Source organism: Mustela nivalis (genome assembly GCF_964662115.1).
Source record: "Mustela nivalis genome assembly, chromosome: 5".
NCBI lineage: Eukaryota > Metazoa > Chordata > Mammalia > Carnivora > Mustelidae > Mustela > Mustela nivalis.
The window spans coordinates 24,166,053-24,185,480 of NC_139024.1; the positions used below are offsets into that span (position 1 = coordinate 24,166,053).

The 19,428-nt window shown below is 37.3% G+C and overlaps 1 protein-coding gene across 2 annotated transcripts in view; it reads right to left on the reverse strand.

The window, feature by feature from the left end:
• The window catches only part of SOBP (sine oculis binding protein homolog), a 156,584-nt gene that overhangs the window by 130,481 nt on the left and 6,675 nt on the right, over positions 1-19,428 (reverse strand). For both annotated transcript variants that reach the window (XM_082732061.1, XM_082732062.1), the window contains exons 2-3: positions 12,276-12,414; positions 10,331-10,516 (exon numbers count right to left, since the gene is read on the reverse strand). In XM_082732061.1, the coding sequence (XP_082588187.1) occupies positions 10,331-10,516; positions 12,276-12,414 (325 nt within the window). The remainder of the gene's footprint in view (positions 1-10,330; positions 10,517-12,275; positions 12,415-19,428) is intronic.

Here is a 19,428-nt window from a genome sequence, read left to right on the forward strand (position 1 = left end):
GCTGGTGCTGACTGCTGATGGGAGACCCCTTCCTGTCCACATGAGCCCCTCCACAGGGCTGCTTGAGTTTCCTCATGTTCCCTCAAAAATGAACAATCTGAGAGAACTAGGCAAAAACTACAATAACCTTTTATGACAGCCCCAGAAGTCAGTCACATAAACCAGCCCTGATTCAATGTAGAAAGAAATTATCAGGAGACCAGGACCATTAAGGCCATTTTGGAAACTGGCTTCCAGAATTTCATTTATCTGAAGTCCAAAAATGGGCAAATAATAAACTATATTACTAGTGGGGAGCCTCTGCAGGTGTTAAAACTGTAGAAGGAAATAAGGCAAAGATGGCCATAAAAGTGGTTACCTCTTGAATGGAAAGTTGTGAGTGGACAAGGATCATTATTTGTGGGAAAAAGATACGTGTATATTTTATGCACTTTTACATATATATTTTAAGTCAAAAGAGAATTGACATGAGAAACACAAAGTGTCTTTTCTCTCTTATGCCTCAAACACAGATGAGGCCTAAAGTATGTTCAAAAGAAGAACAATAACAACAGTACAATTAATACTGATAATAACATAAATTTATTTAATTATTAATTAATTATTCTAGGTCTTACAATGACTGTTGGGATCTAGTAGTATAAGTCTTCCTTTTATTTTTTTTCTTCAAGATTGTCCCAGCTAATTTTGCCCCTTTGCATCTCCATGTAAATTCAAAATGCAGGTTTTTAATTTCCACAAAATTTTATGCTGGGATTTTTATCCGAATTGAATATATAGATCAATTTAGGAAGAATTGTCCTTTTAGAATATTATTCATCAATCCATAAACATGGTGTGTCCCTCCACTGATTTAGGCCTTCTTTGATTTCTCTCGGCAATATTCATAGTTTCCTATATAACAATCTTGCATATATTTTGTTAGATTTATTTTTTTACCCTGAGTTTTTCATGGTTTAATGCTATTTTAACTAGTATTTTTAAATTTTGTTTTTTTACTATATTTGTAGCTGCTATATAGAGATATAATGGATTTGGGAGTACTGCCTATGTTTAGAGACCTTGATAAATGTACTCATTAATTATAATAGCTCACCTGTACATTGATGGAAAAGGGATGGTTGTAAACAAAATGCTATTTTTACATTTCAAATCTTGTATTTTTAGTTTCTTTTTCTTGCCGTATTACATTATCTATGAACTCCAGTACAAATTTAAATAGAAGTGGTGGTAGTGGTCATCTTTATCTCACTCTTGATCTCAAGGAAAACTTTCAAAATTTCACAATTAAGTATGATATTTGCTGTAGGTTTTTTGTGGATAATTTTTGTCATTTTATGGAAGATCCATTCTGTTCCTATTTTGCCAAGAGTTTTTATTATTGTGTTAAATTTTTATCAAATTTTGTTTTCTGCATCTATTGAGAATATTGTTTGAGATTTTATTTTATTCTGTTAATGTAGTTAAGCATATTGATGGATTTCTTAAGCTTAAATCAACCTTGCATTCCTAGAAAAGAATCCAAATTAGTCATGATGCATTATCTTTTAGTATACATCACTGGATTTTGTTTGCTATGATTTCTTTTTAGGGTTTTTGAATAAGTGTTCATGATGAACAGAAGTTTTCCATCTTAGTATAATTCAATTACATTAAATTATCATGGTCCTTATTTCTAATGCTCTTGTCATGTCATGGGATCAAAGTCATGCTGGGATTATAAAATGAGTAAAAATGGTTTTTTGTTTTTTTCTATTCTCTAGAAGAGTTTCTCTATGTTTGGTTTCATTTTTTTCCTTAAATTTTTGGTAGAATCTACCACTGAAACTACCTGTGCCTAGAATATTCTTTATAAAAAGGATCTAATGATTTCTTCCTTTTTTTTTTTTTTAAGATTTTACTTATTTAGAGAGAGAAAGAGAGCATATGAGCAGGGAGAGGGGAGACGGAGAGAGAAAATCTCAAGCAGACTTCATACTGAGCATGGAGCCCAATGTAAGGCTTGATCTTAAGATCCTGACATCATGACCTGAACCAAAATCAAGAGTCAGATGCTTAACTGACTGAGCCATCCAGGCACCAGTTTAATTTTCTTAATAGATGTAGGACTACTCAAGCTTTCTATTCCTTCTTGTGCCTGTTTTGATAAGTTAAATTGGACATAACGTGACTTCTCTTTTGCAGAAATTCTGGGAATTACTTCCAGTAATCATTACTTATGTGTAACATCAAAATTATTAGGTCTAATGACATATGGGTGATATAATCTTTTCATTTACTCACAATTCAAATTTTTTTCTAGCAGTTTTTCTAAAACTTCAATCTATTATTTCAAGTCACTCTTCCAGAGTAAAAAATTAATAATTAGCTGATAGTTGTCTAAGTGGCATAAATTTTCCATCAGACTTTTTTTGGCTGCCATAATTACACAGAGGTGAGTTTTCTTTAAATATGTTCAGTCAACTAACAAATATATATTACAGTGTATTAAAATAGACTCAAATCACAAAATCAGGTGGTAAATTCACCATACAAGTCACAAAATCAAGATTTTATAAATTAAAGCAATTACAGATTACCTAAGCTAAGTACATCATTATTAAGCAAGGAAACTGAGGCATAGATAAGCAAAGTGACTTATCTTATTTACACGGCCAGTAAAAAGCAGAGCTGGCATTCACAACCCAGGTTTCCTGATTTTTGCTCTGGTAGTCTTTCCACCACATCACACTACCATTTAAACCACACATTTGAGGGATGCCTTGGTGGCTCAGTCAGTTAAGTGTCTGACTCTTGATTTCAGCTTAATGTCATGATTTCAGGGTCACAAGATCAAGCCACATGTCAGGCTCTGTGCTCAGCAGAGAGTCTATTTGAGATTTTTTCTCCTCCTCTCCCTCTGCCACCCGCTTTTTTGTACTAGGTACTATCTTTTATTCAAATGAGGCAAACACCGAGGCTCAGACAGATGGTCACACAGATGGTCATCTGCCCCAGGTCATAAAGCCAAATATGTACTCAATAAATATTAGCCAACCAATATGATAGATAGAAAAGGTAACACTGGCCTCAGACCCAGTCTGACTTCCAAGCCCATGTTCTCAGCCATTCTTAGGGACCAACTCCATGGTGCCGGCACAATGTGTTTGTCTTTCCATGTCTCACCATATAAATGGAAGCCCTGTCAACTCATCACTCTCTCTTTCTCTCTCTCTTTCTCTAAAATAAATAAATTCTTAAAAACACACACACATTTTGATTTGGGACACAATGGAATATTACTCAGCCATAAAAAAGAATGATAGCTTGCCATTTCACAACAACATAAGGGTATTGTGCTAAGTGAAATAACTCAGAGAAAGATAAATACCAAATGATTTTACTTGTATATGGAATCTAAAAAAAAAATAAACAAACAAACAACAACTGAAACAGATTCATAAATATAATGAACAAACTAGGTGTTGCTAGAGGGGAGGGGAGCAGGGGTTGAGCAAAATTGGTGAAGGGGGTTAATAGGTACAAACTTTCAGTTTTAAAATAAATCAGCATGGGGATGAGAAGTACAGCACTGGGAATACAGCCAATAATACTGTAATAATTTTGTATGGTGATAGATTGTCACTACAAAAAAAAAAAGAGAGAGAGAGAGAGAAGGAACATACTGAAATTTGAGTTCCACCTTTACAAGAACCCACAATTTTATTAAAAAATATAATAAAATAAAATAGGGCCCATTATCAGAGTAGGTAAGATTTTGAGACTTCGTTTTGTATCTTTCGTTAATCACCTTGAATTCTGAATGACTGTCTTCTGGCCTACATTACGTTTTAGATGTCATTTCTCCTCAACTGTGTAAATATAACAGTTCCTCATTATCTCCCTATAGACCTTCTGCTACTCCATTTTGCCCTTTCGCTGCCACCGACCTCCACCAAATGCTGCTAAAACTCCTTCCAAAGTCAAAGTGGAATGATGTTTTGATTATACCAAGTACACTGTAAGTTCCCAGTGGTCAAGGATGATGACGTACACACTTGTATTATCTAGCATAATATGAAGCACACTCAGTAAACACATAATTGACTGACAGGTTTTTGGATAATCCAGGGCTACAAATATGGGTTAAGAGGACATCATCCCTAAGTTCAAATGTCAGTTCTGCCACTGATTACCTGTGTGACCTCAGGCAAGTTGCTCTGGGTCTCAGTTTCCTCATCTGTAAAACAAGGTTAATAATAGCATCCACACAGAGTTTTTCTGAAAATTAAATGAGATAATAATCTATTAGCACAATGTCTGGCCCATAATAAGTGCTCAAAAAATATTCACTAGGATGAGATTCTATCATTACGATTATTAACTATTCCTACTCCCGCCATTCACCATAATTCCTCCTGTCCTTTTTCTAAGTGAATTAGAAAATTCCCCAAACCTGAGGGTTCAGTGAACATCTTTTTTTTTTTTTTTGAGAAATCGATCTGCCACATAAATAGTAAATCATCCAAATCCCATTAACTCTAGGTAATTTTATTTAATAATCATATTTTAAAAGTTGGACAAATAAATAAATGGCAGAGCAATTTTGATTAAATCCTGTTTTCTCAATGGCTATTTGGAATACATCATTCATATGCAAGCCCCAAGAATATTGAGTAACAGATAAAATAAATAATGATCATAATGCAAACCACATTCTGATTCCCACTTCTCTGCAAGTATAACTCCATGTAAGAATTTTAAGAGCCAAAAAGTAACATGCTTATTAACTGTGGGTTGCTCAGTTATATACATAGGGTTTAGCAGATCACGTGAATGTTTCCATATTCTCAGTTAAGCTAATTGTTCCTTAGAGCCCAGTTCTTATATCCCCTTAAGAATTCTAAGATTTGCCTGAAAAAATATATCATATTTCCATGACTATGACTGAACACAAATTTGGAAAGCTCACTGAAAGCAAACCATCCTAGAAGACAGGAAATGGTCATTGTTTTCAAAGAAAGTCAAGACGCTCCAGCACGTAGGGAATCAGGCTCTTAGGAGTTGATCTCACGTCCCTCCACATAAACCTATGTATGCCATGGGGACAGACCCTGTCTTTCCCCTCTCCCATGGGTAGCGAGAAAGAAGAATATGGTCGCTTTCCATTTGAGGTAGGAAAAAAAAAGAAAAAAACCCACCATTTTATTCAAAACTGCCACATAAATGCATCCAGGGAAATAGATTCCCTCCTTTTTGTACATTTAATTTCATTTTAAAGTATTCTGGGACTTAGAGGGATTCTGGACTTGTGATAGGCAAGTTATACACCTCTAGGGAAGCCTGTCAAAAGATTCAGATTTAAAATGTCATTTCCTAGATATGCAGTGTTTTCTGCAGCAGAGCTCAGCATGACTTTCACTAGGAAAAGTTGCTGCATTTCATCTTTTCCTCATGAACAAAAAATAATTACAACAAGAGTTTCATTGATTTCTTTTTCTTTTTCTTTTCTTTTCTTTTTTTTTTTTTTAATTCTTGGGAGCAAAATGTCAGGGAGCAAGTCTGAGACTAGAAAAGAAAAATGCTGGTTCAAGTCCAGTCAGCTGCTCTAACCAGAAGTAGGCAGGATAGGCAGCATCAAGCCTGACCAACCACTGTAGAGGACGGACGTCTGGTCAGTGGAGCTTTACTTATGGAAAGCAGGGAAGATCAATATAAAGTGTTTGTAAAAAAAAAAAAAAAAAGAAAAAAAGAAAAAAAGAAAAAAAATCTGTATTTAAAATCCATTACAAATGGCTTGACTTCAGTAGTCAAACCAGCGGTGGAGCGGGGTCGGCCTAAATATTTGGATGGAGACTCACTCCAGCACGGCCTTTACAGACCGTGCTCAGAGTCCTTTTCTGGCACAACCCTCTTCCAAGGAAGTCCTGAAGGGCTGAAGCCTGTATGAAAATCTCTAATATGAGAAGAATTTCAGCAAGGTCACAATATAATTAACCTGAGTTATCTTTCAAAACTCTTGCTGATATATATTCTGCCACTTCAGACTAGGCTCACGCTGTGATTTTTAAAATTAGCAGAGAAGGAGACTTTCAAATTCATTTGCACTAAAAGGATAAAGGAACGTTTGCATAAAAAGAAAAAGGTGGTCAATACTTTCTATTATTCTCTTACTCTTTTAACAGTTTTTGTTGTTTGTTTGGTTTTTTTTTAATGGCATCTCTATATGGCAAAGCCTTATTCTGTTCACTTGCTAGTCTGCAGAAAAGTCTTAGTCTTATTTAAGGATCATGGTGATTCCCTTCAGTGCTTAGAGAAAAAAAAAAAAAGGAAAATCAGGGCTATTATCCTGTGTTTATAACAAGTCTATTACCATAGTAACGACTGTGATGTCACAAACCCTACATTAAGGGCCAAATTCTGTCCCTGATGGGGGAAGGGCAGCTCAGCCTTGGAAATCAGACAAAACTGTACACAAACATGTGTGGCCAGAGCAGGGACAATGCTTGTAATCACCAAAGCCCAGGGAGCTCCCCTTCTCTGAAGAGAAGGTGGGGGCCGGAGGAGAAAAGCAATTCCCCAGGCCCACTAATAAGCTACACCCACACTCCTGGATGCAGCTGTGCAAAAGGAGAGGAGAAATCCAAGCAAGTGTGGTGTCACCATGTTCCCCATCCCAAGTATTCCACTGGGCCCACTGGCTGCCAAACATGGACGGGATCCAGTCTGAGCCTGCCCAAGCCCATGAAACACTCCGGAACCGGTGCCCAACCCAATGGAACCCTCTGGTACCTCGGAGGAGCAGTGACTTGCCTCATGATGGTGAGCCCTTCAAAACCAAGCTGGGGTTTTAGTCCCACTAGGTCATCCCAGTTCAAAGAACCACAGATCCTCAGGTTCAGAGAACGCATCAAGTCTCCCAGAAGATGGGGACTTGAAAAAATGACTGTGTACCTGTCACTGGGGGATCTGAAGTCGCAAACTATTAAGGACTCTTATTCTGATGCAGTCTAAGCAAGTTTTGTACAAATACGCCAGAAAAGCAACTTTATATTAAAAGGAATATTGAATCAGGAGTCAGAAGACATTGGTACTAGTCTTGGCTCACATACTTAGAAGCCACCTGACCTTGAGAAAGCCATTTAACCTATGCAACCTTCAGTTTTTCTATTTAGCTATATCTAGTACACTATTTCCCAGAGTCATGGTAAAGATCAAATCACATCAAACAATGAATGTGAGTGCGCTTCATGAACTATAAAGGATTTAATACAGACATAAGGTATTATTATTGCTGGTATTGTCACACGGCCAGTTTATGGCAGAATGGGAATAATTTAAACACTAACAGTTATTTTCTTTCCAGGAATCCAAAACATACATATGCTCCCTGTCTTCCCCATCCCGAGAGGTGGACAGTTGCATGATATAGTCAGTTCTAAATTATTCAGGGGCTGATTATCGAGGGGCCTTTTACTTCTAGCCATTGTACCATTTATTAGTTTCCCTTAGGAATGCCAGTGTTAACCTACATATAGCTATAACATTGATAGGGAATGTGCCTCAACTCAGCTACCCTGAATAACAACCCTGGCAAAAGTTTTAACAGAAGGAGAAAGTGAAGTGATTAATTAGATGAAAGTTTTTAGGTAATCTGTGGGCCTTACTTATCCAAGGATAATTATACACATCACTGTCATAAAGCTATAGTCAAACTCTTGACAGGTTGGGACTAAGCCAGCCAAGATACTAGCATTTTCTCAAGGAACAACAGAGTGGCCCATACTGGTGATGTATGTGTAGTAGGAATTTGACTATCAGCCATTCAGTCAGTTTTCAACAAACAGTACTGGAGCACCTACTATGTGCCAAAGCTCACCACATACCCTGAAAACCCCACTATCTTCCTATCCATGTTGCTGTCCCTTATGATATTATACAGAGCACCTTGGCAAAGCTCATAGCCTGACTCTCAGAAACTCAATCCTGAAACTTCTGCCAACCTTACCCTGGTGCAAAAATCAGCAACCTCTGGTTGTGGGGCCAGACCCTCCTTCCTGCCTTTTTTGTAAATGATATTTTATTAGAACACAGCTACACCCATTTGTTTATGTACTATCTACAATAGCAGAGTTCAGTAGTTCTGGTAGAGACAGCACAGCCCAGAGCCTAAAACACTATCTGGCCCTTTGTAGGAAAAGTCGGCAGACCCCTGCACTAGATAACGTGACTGAATCGAAATTCATCTCTCCTGTACATGTTTCTGTTTAGGGATTAATGGAGAAACCTCCTTGAAAGCAGAGATCCTTTCTGTATCTTGGTCTTGTCATATAGAACCTTGGAGAAGCACAGAGCCAAGGTTTAGAGCAGATACAGAAAATTAAACACGTCCTTCCCTACATTTTGTTTTCAACAGATGAGTGCTTTGGGGTTGCATGAAGACAGCATAAAACCACTGGTGTTGAGTTACTTCTGGCTTCTAATTCCTCCGAGTTCCTGTGTCTAAGACTTCCAAGGCTCAATCTTTGGCCTGTATCCCTTTGCATATTTTTTTCCTGATCTGATGTGGAATTAGAGTTAAATGGGAGCTGTGTGCTTGAATTCCACGTGGCTGGCTCAGCAGGAAACTCCAGGGCAGGTTTTTTGGCATGCCAAGCTCATGTTAGCCTCAGCTATGCTAATTTCTAAAGCTGTTTGCTTTGCTCAAATAAATCTTAGAGGGGAATTTGCATTTGGATGCACACCTTTTTATGCACAAATTATGTGCATGATATTTCTGGGACAGACTAAGGACTTAAAAAAAAAAAAAAAGAAGCAGCAGCATGGTGTTTACAGAATGGCTTTAGTGTCATGGGGACTATGCTAGGTGCTTTACATATATTTTCTCCTCTCACAGCCATGACAATCCTGTGAGATGAAACTGTGATCCCCATTTTACAGATGGAGAAACTGAGGAGGAGAGAGCTTATATAATGTGTCCGTGTCCACAGAGCTGGTAAGTGACAAAGCCTAGATTTGAGCCCACTTTGTCTAAATCGGAGGCGAGTGTCCTTTCCACCTAGACACACTGCCCTAATGTTCCCATTTATCATCACCACGCATCCAGGCCACTGCACACTCACTGGAATATGAACTCTACATTTACAAAATTAGTCACCCCGCCCCTTCCCAGTGGCCTGTGCAAAGTTATGACTTTGGTCCTTGGGAGATACACCTGGGTCCCTCTGCATCAGAAAACAATCAACCAAAGGAAAATAGGGGCATTAAAAAGGCCAACGATGTGATACACAAATTATATTAGAAATTAGCAGACAAACACAATCTCAAGTGATTTTGACAGGTAAATGGATTTTAATGACATTCTCTCTCGAGGACCTTGATACGAAAGGACACTTTTTACTACTAAAATGTAGTAGGCTAAGCAAGGGAATGTACACACACTATGAAGAAAAATGTTAGTAACTCTCAGAATATGGTATAAATACATCTATAACACAAGTCCAAGAATTTATATCTACAAATACCCTCACTGTTTATGGAAACATAACCACACACTTATCTCCCCCCCAGCCCCCCCAAAAATACAAACATTCCCTTCAGTAAGTTATAGTGAGTATGGCCATAAAAACTTACTATTTATCATTGTTCAGCTCAATATACAGAAAAATAACCACTGTAGCAATTAAGCATTCTAGCGTAACTCCAGCATTTCACAGCAAGCCAGATACAGTATCACTGAACTTCTTTCTCCGTATGGAGCACAGCTGTAATGTAGCTTATGCTATCACCTAATGCTTAACCCATTGCCCTGCACCTTCATACACACGCCATCTGATCTTCTGGAAATATTAAAAAACTGATTACGTTTGCATGCAAGTGAAATCCAGACATCCATTTTTCTTTAAAGCTCTCAAAGACAGTTTTCCAGGAATTAGAAAGAACTCTGTGGCAGAGATGGATAATCTAGGCTATTTCTAAGAAGGGCAGCCCGCTCAGGAGACCCAGCCCCTCACAATGCCACCACACGATTCAGTCAGTCCATATATAAAATTATTTCATCCTTTTTTTTTTTTTTAATTTTTAACAGATGATTTCAGAGGAGGAAAACTACTTTTTTTTAGCCAGTGGTAGGAAAAATTCATTTGGTTGAAAGTAGATTGGGGACTTGGCCTGAGTTTGCCTAACAGAGTAATGAATGCTACTTTAAATAACACAAGCACAAACGTGTCTTGTCTACAAAGCTCCTAAAAACAGTCTTTTCCAAAGGTACCTTGGGCATTTAATAATTCTTTATAAGGTAATTACAACTTTCTAGGAATCGTTCTCATTGGAAACCCCAGTAATGACTTACCTGCTGGTGGCTTTATGAAAGGTGGAGGAATTAAAGGTACAATAATGGGCACATTGCCATGATCCTTGGACCCTGCAGGTGAGTCACTGAGTCCGTTTCCTGTGGCAAGCCCGGAATAGCCTGTGCTTATATTGTATGGTGAAATAACACTGTCCTCGGGTAATTTGGGTTTTGGCAAAGAATTTTCTATAAAAGAAAAAAAGATCACATTCACTATTACAAAAGGGCTTGTTTTCCTTGTGACCACATTTTCTCAAGTCAAATGGCCATGTAACAAAACCAACTTTTCCTTGCAGATCTTTAAACACTTTACCAGAACTCCACAGACCGTCCTGGACCCTTTCAGTTTTGTTCACCGTAAATTTTGAAGGGGATCCTTTACCATTTGGCTCATTATGATAACTAGTACCTCAATTGCATCCTGGTGATGCATTTTAGCACTGGGAAAACCCATAGAAACCTGAGATGCAATTAACCTTTTCCGGGTACAAAGTCCTATCTAGCATCACCCTCCGGCTACCAGCTAAAAACATGCCCCATCCAGTCCTATCACTAGATCCCAACTGTATCAAAAAGTTTGGTCATAATATAACCAAAAGGACCCATAAGAAAGAAGCAGATTATTAGAAAGAAAACTTGTTTCACAGGGTAAACATTAGTACCCATTAACTATTAACAAAAATGAAAATAAAGAAAACTTACAATGATCTGAACTTTGTGAATTTTATCCTTGCATGTGAATCATTTAAAAAAAAAAATTCAACCATAGAAAACAACTTTTTCCCTTTAGTGGCATATCCTGGCACTCTCTCCATGTTCCTAGACTGAGTATTACACGAGCTATTAGTTTATAGAATATAAACTCATGACTTGCATTTTTCATTTACAGTAAAATTGATGATACTATCCCTGTAACATGATGTGTACAATTTCATAGCGGGCTTAACATGAAATTTGTTACGTGCGTTCAATTCCACATGCCTGCAGGACAGCTCATTTACATTTTGTCACTTGGCATATAAGAAGGAAAAAATGCTATCTTAAAAGACTGGAAATAAAATGAGCGAACAGGTAGTTTATGCCAACAGATTTTGAATGCAGTGCAAATACTGATCAAATTGCCAGTGATGGTGCACAATGAATTTTACCCACACTTTAATAAAGTTCCCCAAATGGACTGCTCCTTTACATACTCTTTTTTTTTTTTTTTTTGACCATCAAACTCTCACTCCGAATTTATGTTCATAAATTTAGCATCCATAACAACACCCACCTTTGGTTCTAGGCTTCCCTCATGAGATATCTGACACTGATATTCGCTGATTAGAATCAGTGTTAATTCGACACGGCCAAGTCTCTAATTTCCACTCTTTGGCTGGGCTTTGACGAAAATTCTTATAAAATAATGTAGGATCCAATCATGCACTACTCTTACTCCTCATACCCCATCCAAGGCTGGGAGCAGGAGGAACTTCAAACACAAAACAGAAATAGGGCTTTCCTTTAGAAATCCCACCAAAAAAAAGGAGGAAGAGGGGATTACCAAACTAACTTTCAAGGTCTAAAAATCCAAATGCAGTATTTGACTTAATAGAAAGCACCTGTCCCCAAAAACTAATAGATCAAAGACTCAAGAAACTAGAAGGAGAACTTAGCAAACATTGTCCCTTTCTATAAATCTGTGGGCAGGACCATAACCCTAAGGTCCCTAACCCTTGCTAGCTAGTGCTCCCATTGCTGGAAGGAGATTAAACTGTGTCTATGTTTGTTTTATGTTATGCTCTTATATTCTGTGGAATTCTGCTTATGGGAAAGTACTACTGGGGATGTACATTTAAATCAACCGTTGGCATAATCAACAAAATGAGTCCCGAAGCAACTCAATTGGCAGGTTGAGATAGTTAATCCTTCTTTGCATGAACAAAGGGACATTAAATGTCATTACCTTTGAGAACAGAAATGTGCTGCCGGCTCTCTCCGTCGGTAGGGTAGCTCCTGAATTCAATATCTTCACCATCTTTCAATTCAACCTTATCATAGCCATACCAGCCAAGGAGTTCATTCATAGTGTTTTCTGCAAAGTTCTGGAAGAGAAGCATAGGCTTCTTTTTTATATAATCAATAACTGTTTGAAAAGAATGCATAAATCGAATTCTGTTTGCACTACCCATTGACTGCCAGGCCTGCCCCACCTCCCCTAGAGTGGGGCTCATTTTTCAAATCACGTTCAAAAACCGTAATGCATTTAAATCTCAAGATGACGCATCCAATTATGACAGGCCTTCAGACACTTGCAATTTAAAGATAATAAGAAGAAAAGGTATTTGTCAGTTTTGCTTATAAATAGAAGTCATATTTTAGAATATTCTGCAAAGTCTATATCCCACACACACGCAAAAATATTGAAAGGGAAAGCACAAACACAGCTAAGAAAATATTTTGAAAATGAAAACAATCGACCTTTTTGTGATTCAGACTGATTTAAATTAGAATTGCTTTCTGATTCAGGTATTGTTTCTTAACATAACTCCTATCTCAGAGAAAGCAAAAATCTCAGCCAAGAAATAATTTCTCAGTTGTCAAGGCTACAAGGGTCTCCCTTTTTAATTTTCCCTTTTGCAAGTGTATACTTTAAAAATCAATGCGTAATTTGCTTTACAAATTTCCCTAGTGACAGATTCTCCGTAAAACGAAAGGTCACTATGATTGTCTTCTGACAAATAACGCAAAAATACCAAATAACCTTAAGGTTAATAGTAAGCCCAGTTTTGGAGAACACCTGAAAACACTTTATGAACCATCAATCAATATGTAAATACTATATTTACATATTGTAAATATGTAAATACTATTATTGTTGTTATTATACATACCAAAAATGTGAAAATAGTGGGTATAATTGGACAGCTTTAAAATCAGGTGACTGTTTTTTTGTGACCTTATCAACTACTAGATCTGAAAATAAGATGTGAGACTGTATTAATGATCTTAACGCTTGCATGTGCCTTAAAACATCTCTGAGAAATAAAGTGCAGTGATAGTCACCAGGAGTTCGGGGGTGAGGGAAATGGGGAGATAGTGGTTCAAGGGTACAAATTTCCAGTTATTACATTAACAAGTCTGGAGATAAAATGGACAACATGGTGATTATGGCTAATAATACTGTATCATATACTCAAATGTTATTAAGAGAGATCTTTTTTTTTATTTAAAGTATTTTTATTAACATATAATGTATTATTTGCCCCAGGGGTACAGGTCTGTGAATCATCAGGCTTACACATCTCACAGCACACTAAGACAGTAGATCTTAAATGTTATCACCATGAAAAAGAAATGGTAACTATGGGACGGGATGGAAGGGGTCGCTAACGCTACAGCAATAAACATTTTGCAATATATTTTGTCCATCAAATCAGTGCATTGCACACCTTACACTTACACCATGTTACGTGTCAATTATACCTCAATGAAGCTGGGGGAATTTTCTTAAAATAAAAAGAAGGGCCCTGTGCTGCAGAATAAAGGCATCATAAATACGGAATGAATTTATTTTTTTTAAAAATCTCTATCTGGCAAGGCATCCTGAGCTTCCCAGACTTGCTAGAAAAGCGATATATTCTAACCTTCTCTGTGGCTCAAAGAACCTTTTCTCATTCTCCCTAGAAGCTGTCATTTCCGAATTACACTGGGATGTATAATTTATACACCTGAAACAAAGCACTCAGGCTAAACCAAGAGTGTGCACAGCCTCAGTGTGCGAGTTCCTGTTCTCTTGAATTTCACGACTTTAGATTTCAGCAGGGGTTGCATAAAAAAGAAGAGATATTACACTACTGACTCCACAAAAACAAACCTGGCATTTCAAACCACCCACAGAATGCTAGCATCTTTGCTTTCATGCCCACTTAAGCTCGGAGCTCCAACTGGGTCTATTGGTGACGGTACAGGGCGCCGGCAGTTTAAAAAAAATCTAGCCAGATTGATTTAGTGTGACCATCCACAAGGCCAACAGTCAGCCATATCGAGCTTTAGTGAGGCATTTATTCTCTCTGATGGCTGGTCATGTCCACATTAAATAGACATTCTTTTCATGAGTGCACAAAGATGATATGATCGATCTGTATAATAATCGGCAACTTCTGGAATACCACTGAGGAGGACTCAGCTAAAATGCTGCTTTACTCAATCAGAAGAGATCCCTTTAATGAGGCACCCGTCTCCCCTAACACCCAATTCTTTTCACTAAGCTAAGCTCCTGGCCCAGAGAATGACAGTCGCTAAGCACACAAATTGAGGCCCTTCATCAGTGGTCTGGCAGCAGAAATCTCCAAGGATAAGGATTACACCTTACATCCAAACCCCGGCTCCCAACAGTGTTGAAAGCCAAATTCAAGCCATCCTCTTGGTCTGTGTGCTGTTTACCCCAATCTCCAAGAGAACCGTGCCAACGAGACAGAAAATCTTTTTTGCATAGTAACTCCTGGCCACCATATCCAATTTTCTAGACTGTTTGTATCTGGGCACCTCTCTCTCTGGTTCTGTCTAACCTCTGAAGTGACACAAAGGCTACAGATGCATAATTCATGGAATAACCTGCCAGCCAAGGATATAGATTTGTTTGTTTTAGTCCAGCTGCAAATCCATTCAGCTTTTCAGAACCAATCCCAGGGATAGAGTCCAGAAGTTTCAGACATTAGGGTAAAGACTGAAACCTCAACTGGGTTATTAACACCAAATTCATATTACTGGGGCATCTTAACTACACCCCGTAGTTTATGGTTCGTGCTGAAAACTCAGAGGCTTCATGGAACAATCAATTTGAACTTGATCTATTCCATGATTTTCAAGTTACTATAAATGTCAATGAAAATAAACTCTGAAACATTTCCTTTCTTGACAGTGAAAATAAAAATAAACACCTTAATGCTTCACTATATGCCTGCAAAAGCAGAAAACAAAAGGTTTATAAACCCTCAAGCCATAAATCTCAAATCTTTCATGGAAGGAGAAGCAAGATGAAAGAAAGAAAAAGCAACACCAAAGTTTCCTGCAGCATATGAAATGGACTATTATTACGTCTGTCTCATACACTACTGTATTAAGAAATTAAAGAACCCCTAAGAATAGATAATTTAAGATTTTTAATTGCTAGGTAGCATTTGATGCTAGATATCATAAGGGCTCATTATGGTACTAAACCAAAGGAAATGAAATAGATTTTTGCAGTTATCATCCAAGAAACATAACATACTCTAGAAGAAATGAATTTAATGTTTATGGCCCAAAAGGGTTTTCAAATCCTTCTGGTAGAAAATTCCAGCAGTTGTTCTTTCCACATTTTTTGTATTATTACCCTTAAAAAAGGAGTTTTGTTAAAAAAAAAATCCTTTCCTATAAAAGTTTCTCATGTATGCTATTTTTTTTTAATAAAGGTGATAAGAGGGGTGCCCTAGGTGGCTCAGTCATTAAGCATCTGCCTTCCACTCAGGTCTTGATCCCAGGGTCCTGGGATCAAGCCCCACATCAGGCTCTCTGCTTGGTGGAAAGCCTGTTTCTCCCTCTCCCACTCCTCTTGCTTGTGTTCCCTCTCTCACTGTGTCTCTATCAAATTGATAAATAAAATCTTTTAAAATTTTTTAAATAAAATTAAAAGGTGATGAGTTAAACTACAGAGATTTTAGAAGTAAAGATGTTCAATAAGACAAATTACTATACCAAGGGAGGTGGCGAAACTTATTTCCCCCCAAATCTTTTCCCAGCAAATGTCCTAGAAATAGAATGGGAAACTGATGTCCCTCAAGGTCCCTCCCCCATAGTAAGATTCTCTGAAATCAAAGAACTTTGACTTACACAAGAAATTAAGTATCTTTTGCAAAGAAATATCATAATTATCATGATCACACATCATAAATTTTAACGAACAGTTACTATTTCAAATATTTTATCATTGCTCCTATAAACCATGAAAATTGTGCCAGAAATTTCAATATTCTGGCATCTGAATCGCATTTTGCAGACTGCCTCTCACCCTTGGAAGTGGCACAAAAATCCTCTCTCATACCATGTGGTCCAATTTGGGTTTGGAAAATAGGTCACTATAATTATAATGATAATGTCTAACACTCTTACAGCACTTTACAGTGTTTCCACATCCTTTAACTCTCCTGTTCCTTTCAATAATCCTGTAAGTTGGGCATTTGATTTCAACAATAAACTTTTGGTGAACCTGTATGATACCCTCATTTTACAACAGAAAATTAGTGCATCCAGAAGGTAAATGGTAGGCATGAGACATCACCCAATAAAGCCAAAACAAAAATACAGATCTTCTGATTCTTATACCAGGCCTCTTTCTACGATCAATTCCATATAGTCCAATGTGTCAGCAATTCCAAAGAAATGACCTCCTTGGACCAACCAAAGAGCTGCAAAGCAATCATACTACAGGATATCAACATCACTTGTGAAGAGCTTTCCAACTAGGGCCCCTATCTACCTATGTTAAAACTTCATTTTACTTGCTTTTGGATTTAATCATTGGTCTCTATTCTCCTTAATTATTTGTATTATTGGGGGGGGGGGTCAAAATTCACTGTTGAAATTTAATCATCTCATTTTATAATTTTGGGGGCATTGCATCTGATTCTAATTGCTTTGTACTTTTTTTTTTTTTTTACGATTTTATTTATTTAGAGCAATGAGCAGGGAGAGAGGCAGAGGGGAAGAGAGAGAGAGGGAGAGAAGCAGACTCCCCACTAAGCAGGGAGCTGACACAGGCCTCCAGCTCACAACCCTGAGATCATGATCTGAGCTGAAATCAAGAGTCAGATGCTTAATGGACTGAGCCACACAGGCACCCCTAATTGCTTTATATTTTTAATATTTACCCCAATACTACCTTACCCTCTCTAATTCCACCTTCTCAATCCCAGGACTCCTAAATTCCTAACATTTAGTCTGAAAAACATGAATTTAAAAAAAATAGGTCACAGAAAGATGATGGAAAGGCTGGAAATTTTACTATTTCCCCATTCCTTCTGAGTTCTTTAGATACTGGCAAAATATATTTTTGTTGAAACTTAATTCCCAGGCCATTCATTAGATTCTCCTTTTATTTACCTGCAGGTACTGTACAAGTGTCAAAGTTCAATCTAAATGATTTTTCATGGAACATTTTACTGTTAAATAATAAAGAGTTAACTTCAAGACACTTTGAAAACTGCAGTAATTACAAATTCTCACAATACTTCTGAAATGCAAATACTTCAAGGTCTTTGAAAAGGACTAATGATTTTATTTTGAAAACAACAAACAGATTTAAAATATAGGTAAGTAACAGGGCACCTGGGTGGCACAGTCAGTTAAGCGTCCCACTCTTAGCCTCTGCTGGGGTCATGATCTCAGGGGTTGTGAGATTGACCCCCCTGGCTGCAGTCACGCTCAGTGAGGAGTCTGCTTGGGATTCTCTCCCTCTTCCTCCCTCTGCCTCTCCCACCAAGCACTCAAGCTCGCTGTCTCTCTTTCTCTCTCTCAAATTAATAAATCTTTAAAATATAGGTCAGTATCACTGATGTCTTTCTTACCAGTCCTCATAAAACTGAATGCTGACATGTTTCCAACTTTTTACCCTAACCAAGAGAACAGAAAGTTTTCAGAGAGTTCCCAATCATTCATTCAAATGAGGGAAAAGCCATGACCTCTCTCTCCCCACAAACATAATCCCAATTTTCACTCCAAGTCCCAGTTTTGGTAAAATATGTCACCTATCCCAAATACACTACAAGTTACCCAAGGGCAAAAACCTTTTATTTTCCCCATGCCCCACCTAGGACATTGCCTAGCACTTAGAATGCACTCTGTCAACGTGCTAGTACATTTGAAAACTTGCACAAATCTTAAGTTCAAAAATACAGAGAAATGATCAAATAAATTTCAAGGAAACTGATTTTAAAAATAAGTATGTGAAGTTAAAAGAATTGTAATATCCAATGTTAATGAGCAGTCTCTTAGTGCTGGAAATTTAAGTTGATACAACTTTTAGAAAAGGTTATTTGACTATATGCAGTAAAAGCCTTTAAAAATGTACATACCCTTTCATTCAGCAATTTTATTTCTCAGCACTGTAGGAACTATTCTAAGGAAATGTGTGCAAAAATATGCACGTTCAGGAATGTTTATCTTGGTGTTTTTTTTTCTTAGAAACAAACTATATGTCAAACAGTAGGAACCTGGTTAAATAAATTACAGCTTAGTCATGGGATGACTGAAATAGAATACTATTTTGCACTAAAATATACTCTGTAGATAAATTTTTACTGCCATGAAAAGCTATTAATGATATATTAAGTTTTTAAAGGAAGGATAGTATATAAGACCATTTTTGTTTAAAAAAATAGTATATATCACACATAGAAAAGGGCATTAAAAGACATATATCAAAATGTTGATAGTTATTATGTCTGGGTGGGAAAATTATAGGCTTTGTTTTTCTTTTAGCTTACTTGTATTGCTTACTCTACCACTTCTATCGGGTCTATGTATTCTTATAAAAATAAATCACTTTAATTAAAAATTAATTAACACATAGTCTTCTCATAGACAGCCATGTCATCCGCATTCACCGTCCTAATGACAATAAAAAGGATCTGTCAGTTATATAACTTCAAAACATTCTGACACGCACTGTCCATGAAAGTGAAGCCTATGAGAAATACTTTCAAAGGAAACCCCCAATTCTAAACAATTTACAATGTTGGCGGGTGGGAAATGCTAGTATCTCTGCTGGCTGAGATTATGAATGATGGAATGGTGGTTGTTTTTGGAAAATATTTTATCTCCCTTTTCATCTCCATGTGCTCTGAGACAGATTTCTATTAAGCATCATTGAACTTGTTAATTGAGATTTTAAAGTGGGGGGTGAAAGAGCAATTTGCAGAAGACAGCTGATTTCTTCTGCAGACGTAAGAACTGAACTTGATCACAAGTGGGTTTCTAGCGCTATGCCCACATCTGGCCTAAGGTTGGGTCTAAGTCACCTGTCTTAACACGGGCTCACTGGATCGGTTTTATTTTAGAGCTCTGCAAGAAGGTCGGAA